Genomic DNA, 12,526 nt, shown 5'->3' on the forward strand with positions numbered 1-12,526 from the left:
ATGATGTCCGATTTGTCTTTTAGTTGTAGTTTTAAAGTGGATGTGCGATAGAGCAATTTCAGGTGTTTACCTATGCCACCATCTTTGTTTCTCTCCAGATATTGGCTATTATTTTAAAACGTGAACTTTATTTTTATTTTAGCTGGCTAGAATTGAATTATGGGAATTTTAAGTAAGTGTATGGGTGGTGCATAGAAAAGAGAAATTCAGTAGAAACATGAAGGAGTAGGTGAATGATTGAAGTATAGGAGTAATTCAGAACATTGAAACTGTGTTTCTGCTAATTTTTTATGTATAATGTACATTCAAATATGTTAATTTATCATTGCCAGGTTTCCATGGATCTCAATAGTGCCAGCACTGTTGTTCTTCAGGTCTTAACACAGGCTACTAGTCAAGATACTGCTGTCTTAAAACCAGCTGAAGAGCAGTTGAAACAGTGGGAAACACAGCCAGGTTTCTATTCAGTGTTGCTGGTAAGTTGTTCAGACACCATTATATTAACTGTTCTAAAAACCCACTTATATTGGTGTATTAGTTAGTGAAACTGATCCAAATTGATGGCTACCATTACAGTGCCATTTACTATTTAAGGGCATGGCTCTTTGAAAGTGTTTAAGAGATATTTGTTGATGAGTGAATAAATAGGATATTGGTAAGGTCTGCTTAGAAGGTTTACACTACTGATGTTGTGTTGGGGGATTTGAGTACTGCATTTACCTACCTTGCCATCTTGACTGGAAGTTCTATGACTTTTTAAATTACAGTGTAAATAGTGTTTTTACTGTTCTTTTTATTTTCATACACATTTATAATTATCATTACACATTTTTTATAATTTTATTTTTATAAAAAATTAAAAGATCACAGAACATTGTACTTTTCTCCTTTATTTTTAAAATAAAATAATGTTGCATTTTATTTAAAATAAAATAATGTTGCATTTTATTTAAAATAAAATAATGTTGCATGGTTTAGCTTGCACAGTCAATATTAAGGTCTCCCACCGCTTTGAAAAATGAGGATTATCTATATCAGTGTTTTTCAACCTTTTTTGGGCAAAGGCACACTTGTTTCATGAAAAAAATCACGAGGCACACCACCATTAGAAAATGTTAAAAAATTTAACTCTGTGCCTATATTGACTATATATAAAGTAATTCTCTTGAATAGGAATCAAATAAACACAAAGAAAGTATTTTATAATTACTTTATTATGAAATATTAAGTAAACAAAATAGTGAAAAATTATAAAATTCTTGTCTTGTCTGCACCTACGGCACACCAGGCAACATCTCGGTGCCGCTGAACAGCGGTTGAAAAACGCTGATCTATATTAACACTAAGCAGATTTTTTGAGTGTTGGTTAATTTTGAGTTGAAATTGTTCACATCACATCTGCTTTTATGTAACTTAAAAATGTTCTGCTATCAAACTGAATTTGTAAACACTTGTTTTAATGAGAATACTTTCAAATAATTTGTATTGTATCATTTATTAATAACACAAGGTCTTTCACTCCTTAGAATCTTTGAATTTATGTTGTCAATACCTCTATTTTCATTTTTTTATTTAGGTGATTTGTGTGTGTGTGTGTGTGTGTGTGTGTGTGTGTGTAGATTGTGACATATAATGAGGTTTATTTTGTTTTACATTTATTAACAAATAAACATACTTAAGAATAGAATAATGTAATGAATCTCTACTTATCTATTACTAGGCTTAAATAATTAGCATTCCACTAGCAGGTATACTTTCTTATATGAATTAAACTATAGGTATTTAGAAAATAATATGTATGTAGTGATATAATTTAAATATCTATTTATATTTTCTTATATATTATACTTTTAACTTATATGTTTATTCTAATACTATGTTTTTTTATTTACAGAATATTTTCACAAACCACGATTTGGATGTAAATGTAAGATGGCTGGCTGTGCTGTATTTTAAAAATGGAATTGATCGTTACTGGAGACGTGTAGCACCTCAGTGAGTTTCATCACTCTCCCCCTCCCAGTGTAGTAATCCTTTTCAAATTCAGGGAGGTATTGGATGTGTCTGTTAATCTTGATTCTTTTTTTTTTTTTTTCCTTAAAAAAAAAAAAAAGTATATTTTATTGATTTTTACAGATAGGAAGAGGGATAGAGAGATAGAAACATCGATCAGCTGCCTCCTGCACACTCCCTACTGGTGATGTATCCCCAACCAAGGTACACGCCCTTGATTGAAATTGAACCTGGGACCCTTGAGTCTGCAGGCCGATGCTCTATCCACTGAGCCAAACCGGTTTTGGCTAATCTTCATTCTTTATGTAAAAGTATAAGTTTGTGTTTACTTCAGCTGCCCACATATTAAAATTGGAACCATGCTGAGAAGATTAGCCTTTTCCCTGTGTTAGGATGAAATGCAGCCTAGTGTAATATTTTTTTATATTGAATATTTAAAAGAAAAAAATAAATGTATTACTTATTAAAGAAGAAAAGTGTTCTATATAGTTAATTACACATCAGTATCCATATTATTGCTTTTTTTCCATGCCTTTTTTTAATTTTGGGGAGGGCTATGTGTGGCTTTCTTGGTGGCCTACTTACAAGGATTTCAAATTTTATGGGCACAAAACAAAAGGCTGAGTTGAATAATTCATGTGGGAATTTTTTTTAATTTTTTTTTTTTTTTAAAGAAATATGAGGTTAGGAGTTTGAAAAAAAGTCATTGAGAAGGAAATCCTAGGTCATTTCTGAGCCAGCTAGATGTTAATTCCAGTTTGTTTTGCATAATTTCCTTTTGGGAATGGGATAGTATGCATTTGTAATCTCATCAGATTCAGTTGTAACTGCTCTTTAGGTGGTTAAGTGAACATACGTCTCTTGATAATGAATACATGTTATGTAATTGATGGACAGGCAATGCAAACATGACCCTGGAATTTATTTGTTAGAAAATAGTGAACCTTGCTGAAGAAGTAACATAGCCTTTGTTCTCCAGTAGATGGCACCATAGCTCTTATATTTATAAGGTCTTAAAAAAAACAAAAAACTTGTCTGAGTGTATTTCAAAGTACTTATAAAATATGCCCTTGAATAATATTGGAAGCAACTCGAATTTTTTAAGGCTGCACTTAATAATATATAGTAGTGTAAAGCAAACTTACCTTTTCTTATTTTAAAATAATTTCATAATTTTGAGAGAGTGGTGATGAGAAACTGTATTTTTTGATTTATTGGAAACAGTGCAGCAGCACAAATTTTTTTACTGCTTGTCCAGTTAAATTTTAGATGCTTCCTAAAATTGATTTTGTACTGGTTATATGAAGAATATGGTTATAACGAGTATAAAAAGTTTTTAAAAATTACTGTAAGGGAGAGTAAATTATAATTACATATTTCAGATTGTACTTTCATATAAAGAATTAGAAACTGGAATTTACTTTAAATTTAAAAAATTAATAGTGTTATTGTATGGTATTAAGAAGCTAAATCCCAAGCTATCTTTTCTGGTATATATTAAGATGAAAGCTCTAGGAAAAAATCCTTCCTTGTGTATTTTTAGCTTGGTCTTCTTGGCTTGAAGGTGCATCACTTCGATGTCTGCCTCCATTTTCACATACACTTCTTCTCACGTGTCTCCTCTGTGTCTTGTCCAGATTTCCTCTCCTTATAAAGGGCACCAGAGCTTGGATCAGGGCCACCCTAATCCAGTATGACCTCATTTTAGCTTGATACATCTGCAAAACCCCAGTTTCCAAATAAGGTCACAGTCAGGTTATTGAAGTTAGCACTTGAAAGTGTCTTTTTTGGGGGACACAGTTGACCTTAACAGATGCTTTAAAACTTGTCTTTAATTTTCTACAACTTTTGTGGCTGGTTTTATTAGGATGATTCTTCTGCCAAAATGGAAAACCTTAAAATGAGGGATTTAAAATTTAAATTTTAAGTAAACAGTACATCCATATAGTTAAGAAAACAAACTGCATACCATCTGTCTCATACAGCGAATATTCTCCATCTCCGTCCTTTTGCTATCTAGTGTCCTTCCTCATTTGTAGTCAGAATATTGTGTTTATACTTTCCAGATATGTACAATGAAAGATTTTTAAACTAGTTGATTTCTAATAAGTCTTCCATCCCAAACATTCTTTGATTACTGATCCTTTCCCCCATAGAACAACTGCAATCATATTTTAAAAGGAAAGTTAGTGGAAAACAAATTTTTACTTAGTTTTTTTTAGCGAACCATATTTTTTTGTCTGTAATTATTTTTACATCAAAAGCAAACATCAAAATACCACATTCATTATGCCAAGAGAAATATGCTAGTCAGAGAAAGACAAGTACCATATACATATTTCACTCATGTACAATCTAATGAACAAACTAAACTAACAAGCAAAACAGAGACACACACATAGATAAGAGAGCGGACTGACAGCTCAGGGTAGGGCCTGGGGGCTCATAGGAGTTAAGCAAAAGAGGGGGGAAAGGAAGAATTCATGGACAGGGACACAGTGTGGTGACTGCGGTAGTGGGAGGTAGAGGAAAAGGAGAATAAATTGATGGAAAAAATAAAATAAAGAAAAATTATATTCATTACTGTGGATTTGTCTTATATTCTATGGCTTACTAATTTGTGCTTCTTATTCAATTTTGAAGGAATTTTATGCTTTTGAATTACTTGATGTGTCAGCATACAATGGAAATAATTTTTTTTATTTACCAAAACAATCAGGAACACATTGTTTAAAAAGCTTTTTATTTTTAAAATTCATGGAAGTGCTTACCTGCATTTTTTGTTAGGTAACATTATCTTGCATAATAAATACATCTTTTTTTTTTTTTCAGTGCTCTCTCAGAGGAGGAGAAATCTACATTGCGTGCAGGGCTAATCACCAACTTCAATGAACCAATAAATCAGGTTAGTGAAAAAATGAATGCTAATTATCCTTTCCCTTTCCTTAGTTTTTGCTTCTTTTCAAACTAATTTTGCTTCTTGGCATTAAAAAGAAAATCTATTACATAATGTCCATTTGTGATGTTTATACACATTTCTCTGTTGATTTTTGAATTTTGAGGTCCAGTTCTAGCTGTTAAGAATTTTGGCTAGATTTGGCATTTAATTATTTAAAACACAGAAGTCATTTTAAGATATACTTTTATGCATTTTAAACTTCCTCAGCTTTTTAGCTAACATGGAAAACAAATGTCTCTGTATTTGTAATCTTACTGCAGGGAAGTTAAATTTAATGATTTAGAAGATGATCCCATCTATTTGTAAACTATAGGGTGATTTCATGATTTTATCTATTTCATCCATCACATTTTCAGTTCTTACCATGTGGGGGATAGATAGTAAACTATACAGTTTTTTTTTTCTTTTATAGTGGAATTTTTCTTCTAAGAATACAGTAACTTTTGCTTATGGATACACAGCACCCTGTATTTGGTCATGTATCCAGTATAGTTTTATCTCAGCATGTTTAAATGATTGCATTTTTTTCTTTTATAAGTTCCTTAAGGAGGTGAGGGAAGATGGAGAGGAATGGAGTAACTCTTACTGGGTCAGGAGATGATTAGGAAGAATTTGGGTGATCTAGAGGTAAATCATTGGTTAGATGTTCTGTCAGTTAGCATTTGAGAAACACTGATTTGAACTAATACCATTATGTAAATACCTAATATTTGATGTTCATTTCTATTCTTAAGTTAGTGGTTCACAAACTTTGTAATCCCAGAAGTTCCTTACACTGCCAAAATAAAACCCTAAAGGGTTCTATTTGTTGATATTTACTGTATTAGAGACTAAAACTGAAAATTTTTTTAAAATTATTAAATAGAAATAATAAAACAATTACTTTTTAATAGAAATTTAAAAGATGAACAATAGCTGTTTTTCAAAGCAATAGATAAAAGAATGAGAAGAGTTGCATTGTTCTGTACTTTTCCATATCTCTTTAGTGTCTGGTTTTTTAAGAGTAGCTCAATAATTGAGCATCAACCTATGAACCAGAAGGTCACGGTTCAGTTCCTAGTCAGGGCACATGCCTGGGTTGTAGGCTCAATCCCCAGTTGGGGGCAGCTGATCAGTGAGTCTCATTATTATTATTATTATTATTATTATTTTAAAAACATTTTATTGATTTTTACAGAGAGGAAGAGAGAGGGATAGAGAGTTAGAAACATTGATGAGAGAGAATCATCGATCAGCTGCCTCTTACACACCCCCTACTGGGGATGTGCCTGCAACCAAGGTACATGCCCTTGACCAGAATCGAACCTGGGACCTTTCAGTCCACAGGCCCATGCTCTATCCATTGAGCCAAATCGGTTTCGGCAGTGAGTCTCATTATTGATGTTTCTCCCTTTCCCTTCCTCTCTGAAGTCAATAAAAACATATTTTTTAAAAAGATGTCTACATTTTCATACCTGCTTTTTTATTTACTCTGCAGTATATTATTTTGGTAAAAGTTATATGAAGGAAATATGTTATTGGGAAAGGGAGGAACTCACAGACCCTGAAATGATTTTAAATCACCCACTCTCCACCCATAGACCAGACTTTGAGAAGTACTGTCTTAAGCAGTTGTTTTATGAAAATGTTATTCATTTTGTTCAAATGTGTAATAACCAGAAAGGTAACTTTTATCCATTGCTTTTATTTCTGATGATTAATTTTCCCCCTCCAGATCGCAACTCAGATTGCAGTACTCATTGCGAAAGTTGCTCGATTGGACTGTCCCAGACAGTGGCCTGAACTGATTCCCATTCTTATAGAATCTGTGAAAGTTCAAGATGATCTTCGGCAGCACAGAGCATTACTTACCTTCTATCATGTAACCAAGACTCTGGCCTCTAAACGTCTGGCTGCTGATAGAAAACTGTTTTATGATGTAAGTGATTTAATATAATTTGATTATGAAAACCATGCTACTTATATAAAACCATTTATAATTTTACCTAAATATTTTACTGAAAGTTTATGAAATTTTCCCAATGGACTTAAAAAAGGTTCAGGATAATATGTAATAGCTGACAGATTGTAAGCTGAATAGTGACTGACCATAAGACCACTTCACTGACAGTGAGGGGAATTGGTTGGTAAAGAACAGTCTGAAGGCAAAGCAACAGGTTTGAGGCTGCTGGGGTAGTTCAGATGAGATGATGAACCTCTTAAATGAAGCAGTGGTAAAGGGAACAGGCAGAGTTGAAATTTAGGAAGTTAAAATTGACATGCCTGGTTAATGGATGGGCAGATGTAGGAAGGAGCCTGACATAACTGAGGGGCAGTAGTCCTTTATTGCTTGTTTTAGCACCATTTGTTGAAAAGACTCCTGTCTTTGTTCATTTGCTTTGGTGCTTTTGTATTTGTCTTGAACTACCAAAACAGCGATTTTCCCATTGTTCAACCTGACGTTTTGGACTGTACCATATAATAATGGTGAGTCTCAACATATTTTTAACAGTATTCTTGCTTTTCTTTGGAATCCTCATTTTGAGGATAGTGCTTGGGAATCTGCATTTGGCTCCCCAGGTGATTTTTTTTCAAAAACATTTTTTAATTGATTTTTTTATAGAGAGGAACGGAGAGGGATAGAGAGCAAGAAACATCGATAAGAGAGAAACATCAATCAGGTGCTTCCTGCACACCCCCTACTGGTGATGTGCCCGCATCCAGGGTACATGCCTTGCCCGGAATCGAACCTTCGGTGTGCAGGCTGATGCTCTATCCACTGAGCCAAAGCAGAGCACCTCTGGTGATTCTTACATACACTTAAGTTTAAGTCAGAACCACATTATGTACTTTTTATTTATTTTTAGTATTTTATTGATCTCCCCCCCCCCCCCCCCCCCCCCCCCCAGAGAGAAAAGGAGAAGGAGAGAGAATAGAAAAATCTAGAGAGAAACATGAACAGCTGCCTCCTGCACGTCCCCTTCTGGGGATCAAGTTTGCAACCCGGGCATGTGCCCTGACCAGGAATTGAACAGGTGATGACCTCTTGGCTCATGGGTTGATACTCAAGTGAGCCACACTGGCCATGCTGCCCTGTTTGTTTTTAACCCAGTTTCACTTTTTAGAGGACAAACGTCTTCCTTTGTCTGATTCAGAAGAGTATTGGTTACCTCAAGTTCACTTTCTGCAGGGTTAATTCTTCATACGTTTTCTTGCCTTTCTTTTGCAGTCAATTCTTCCAGTAAAATTTTATAAATTTGTTGACAAACCATTAAAAGGTTTTCTTCCTCTTTAAGTAATCTGGTGTGCCTTGATCCAAAAATAATGGATCAAAACTTCAGTTTTCCAAGTTCAGACATCAGCTTTATTAGATTTATTCAGTTCTTAAGTCAGAAGTCCTAAAATCAGGCTGTCATGATGGCTGTGTTCCTTCTGGCACCTCCAAGGGGCGAGTCCGTTTCCTTGCCTTTCTAGCTTCTATAAACCACTTGCATTCATTCCTTGGCTTGTAGCCCCTTTCATCAAAATTACATCACTTCAACCTCTGTTTTCATCCTCACATCTACATTTATGCATTTGTTTTTATATTGGAAGTTTTTCATATAAAAGTCAAATATGTAGAATATTCTGTCTTATAGTTATTCGTTACTACCCTTCTATGGAAGTCTTAATTTTTAGTTTGGTTTTCTCAAGTTGTATGCCCCAAATGTGTTGCCTTAGTTTTCAGGTATAATTTATATTTAGCCTAGGCAATCTCTACAGATTTTATTTTATCAGGGACCTTATTCTGGACGGCTTTCTGACTACTTAGCTTTCTTCTATGTTTCCTTGAAGTATGAAACTCACTTTCATCCCTTCCGTTTGTTCCCCACCTCTTCCCCCCCAGGTGAAATACATCTTTCTTTAGTCCTTTGATTTTATTATTATTAGAATGTGTACGACCCTGACAAGCAGTGTGATTTATATGTTCTTGTCTCTAAATGCTCAATATGAAGAGGCTATTTCCTTTCCATGTAGAATAAAATATAGGTCTACCCAGCATCTTGTACCTATTTCCAGCCCAATATTTCTTACATTGTGCTGAGTTATAATTGTTAACATTCTGAGATCTATTACATTATGAATTTTACGAGAGGACTGTAGCTTTCATTATAACCCTACTCTCAAGCCCAGAAGGATGTACCTAAGTGGTGGTTCTCAGTAACTGTTAAGTGAATAAACAATAGAGAAGGGATACTTGTTCTTATTGGGTCGGCAACTAAGTAATTGCGGGTTTCACACATATATGGCTTCAGTTGAATTTTTAGGTTTGCAGACGTAGTACAAATGTAAAACACATTTTGTATTTGATAGTTGGCTATTCAGCTGTTAATCAGTAAAAAAAGTTTTTTGATCTGTTTTGTAGTTTTTGTTTGGCGTTCGTTGAAAAATGGAAAATCAAAAGGAACATTTTCGTCATATTTTGCTTTTTTATTTCCGCAAGGGAAAAACGCATCACAAGCTCATAAAAAGTTATGTGCTGTTTATGGTGACGAAGCCTTAAAAGAACGGCAGTGTCAAAATTGGTTTGCCAAATTTCGTTCTGGTAATTTTTCACTCAAAGATGAAAGACGCTCTGGTCGTCCAGTTGAAGTTGATGACGCCCTAATCAAAGCAATAATCAATTCGGACTGTCACAGTACAACACGTGAGATTGCAGAGAAGCTTCATGTATCACATACATGCATTGAAAATCACTTAAAACAACTTGGCTATGTTCAAAAACTCGATACATGGGTTCCTCACGAACTGAAAGAATCACAGTTAACGCAACGCATTAGCAGCTGCGATTTGCTAAAGAAACTTAATGAAAATGATCCATTTTTAAAACGACTGATAACTGGCGATGAAAAATGGGTTGTTTACAACAATATCAAGCGGAAAAGATCGTGGAGCAGGCCAGGTGAACCAACTCAAACAACATCAAAAGCTGATATTCATCAAAAGAAGGTTTTGTTATCAGTTTGGTGGGATTACAAAGGAATTGTCTACTTTGAACTCTTACCACCCAACCGAACGATCAATTCTGATGTCTACATTGAACAACTAATGAAATTAAACAATGCAGTTGAAGAAAAGTGGCCCGAATTGACAAATCGAAAAGGTGTTGTATTCCATCATGACAATGCAAGGCCACACACATCTTTGGTCACTCGGCAAAAATTAATGGAGCTTGGTTGGGATGTTTTGCCACATCCACCATATAGTCCTGACCTTGCACCATCTGATTACTTTTTGTTTCGATCTTTACAAAACTCCTTGAATGGTAAAAATTTCAATAATGATGATGATGTCAAATCGTACCTGATTCAGTTTTTTGCTAATAAAAAACAGAAGTTTTTTGAACGTGGGATTATGATGCTGCCTGAAAGATGGCAAAAGGTCACTGATCAAAATGGGCAATACATTAAAGAATAAAGTTATTTAGTTCCATGAAAAAATTGTCTTTGATTTTCTTTAAAAAATCCGCAATTACTTAGCTGCCGACCCAATAGATACCAGTTAGATTTCATAGTATAATATTGTGTAAAACTTAAAAAAAAAAAAAAAAAGGAGTTTGGGAAGTATATACAAATTTTAATATACCTGAAAAAATATTTCAGCTTAGAACCTTTCATTTTGGAATGGAGTTGAACCTGGAAACATGGAGCATAATGTAGCTTAGGAGGGCAGTCTTGTCTGATGCCTTGGGGCACAAGATGTGTAATTTAATTGAAGGTAGTGTTTGTGGGGAAATATAAAAAGCAATTTTGCCAGTTAATAAAGTGTCCTCTGTTATTTTGGTAATCTGAAATACAGGAAAACTTTTCTTTAAATAAATGTTTAGCTTGTCTGGTATTGCTTAGTGGTTGGAATATTGACCCATGAACCAGGAGGTCAGGGTTCGATTCCTAGTTAGGGCACATGCTTGGGTTGTGGGCACGATTCCAAGGAGGGGGTGGACAGGAGGCCGCTGATCAATGACTCTCTCATCATTGATGTTTCTGTCTCTCTTTCCCTCTCCCTTACTCTCTCTGAAATCAATAAAAACATATTAAAAATGTTTACTGTAATAGTTTTAATCTACTAAATTAGTTTTCCACACATACATAAAAAAGTAATCTAGTTGCTATTGCAAAGTAGTGCACTTTGTACTTAAAACTGCTACCTGCTGCTCAATGTGTCCCAACAGTTTTTATATCCTGTTTCCCTTCCATGTTAAATTAAGTTCTTTTCAGGGTGACAAATTACAAAATCAACATTTGAGAGAAAATTGTTTTGCAGTGACAAAATTGAGTTTGTTTTGACACAAAAAAGGAAATCATTTTCTATAAAATAGTATGCCTTTCATATAAACCTGAAGTAAAAATTTTGACATTTTTGGTAAATACAATTAAAGGATTATTTGTAGTTTGTTTTTCTTTGTTTTACTTTGTACCTTAAAGTAAATTTAAGGTACAAATTAAATTTAAGGTACAAAATTTAATTTGTACCTTAAATTTCTTATGAAAGCAAGGGAATTTAAGGTACAAATAGTAATTCTAATGTAATTATGAATGAATTAACCAAATAATATCTAGTAGACATGACATGTAACTGACCAAGTATATGCTGTAGTAAATAAAGTAATCCAAACCTAAGAAAAGATTAAAGATCTTTGGAGAGCATTTTATTTCACTTATTTTTAGAGATATGGGTTAAAATTATGAGAAGCTCTATTTTCCAATGAAGAATGTTTCTTTGTACTGAGCAGCTTTGGAATTTTGAGCAAGGCATTTTAAACTTTGATTCTTTAAAATCTCCTTTCAGTTCTAAAGTTGTAGAATTTATAGTCTTTATTACTTTAGATTAACCTATATAAGCACCATTAAAGTTTTGAGGTGGAAATCTTATAGCACAATTTCAATATAGATGTTTGTGTTTTTAATCTGTTTTTTCCTAGAAGATCTTTGTACAAATAAGACCTTTAGTTTTATTCCTTATTTTATATTTTCTTGGCATAGAGCTAAATTCTTGACCTACTTATCTTATTAAATTATTTGCTATGCACCTATTTATTTCCTATGCCCCCTGACTGGGAATCAAACCAACAACCTCTGTTTTTATGTAGTATGCTAATAATAACTAGTGATGGGCACTTTCATCTGATTTTTATTTAAATAAAATGGCCATGTAGGCTCAGCTAGATTGGTCTTTGACCTTGTGGGAAAAAGGTGAAAATACCAAGGAAGTTGGTTCTGCCTCAGTCTGGGAGGCAGAGGCTAACTGCTCCTCAGTGTGAGACTGAGTGTGGGCTTTAAATAGCAGTAAGTGTTAGAAAAGCAGCCTGACGAGCAGTGTGGTTTGTATGTTCCTGGCTCTAAATGCTCAAAAGCATGATGAGTAAAACTGGCAGGACACAGATATTTGACTCCTTTGTATTTCTTACTATATTGACTTATCTGATGTACTCAGTGATAGTCCATAAATCAGTTTTTTAAACCTAGAGGCAGAAAATAAAAAGTATAAGTAGACTATATCAGACTATAATGCAGGCATTAGGCTTAGTATTGTTTC

At 34.0% G+C, this 12,526-nt stretch overlaps 1 protein-coding gene across 1 annotated transcript in view; it reads left to right on the forward strand.

Annotated features, from left to right (window-relative positions):
• The window catches only part of IPO11 (importin 11), an 88,090-nt gene that overhangs the window by 7,348 nt on the left and 68,216 nt on the right, over positions 1-12,526 (forward strand). The window contains exons 2-5 of the mRNA XM_084880784.1: positions 333-476; positions 1,895-1,995; positions 4,846-4,918; positions 6,687-6,890. Coding sequence (XP_084736910.1) covers positions 339-476; positions 1,895-1,995; positions 4,846-4,918; positions 6,687-6,890 — 516 coding nt within the window. The 5' untranslated portion in view covers positions 333-338. The remainder of the gene's footprint in view (positions 1-332; positions 477-1,894; positions 1,996-4,845; positions 4,919-6,686; positions 6,891-12,526) is intronic.

The sequence above is a fragment of the Pipistrellus hanaki genome, assembly GCF_964339955.1.
Source record: "Pipistrellus hanaki genome assembly, chromosome: 4".
Lineage (NCBI taxonomy): Eukaryota > Metazoa > Chordata > Mammalia > Chiroptera > Vespertilionidae > Pipistrellus > Pipistrellus hanaki.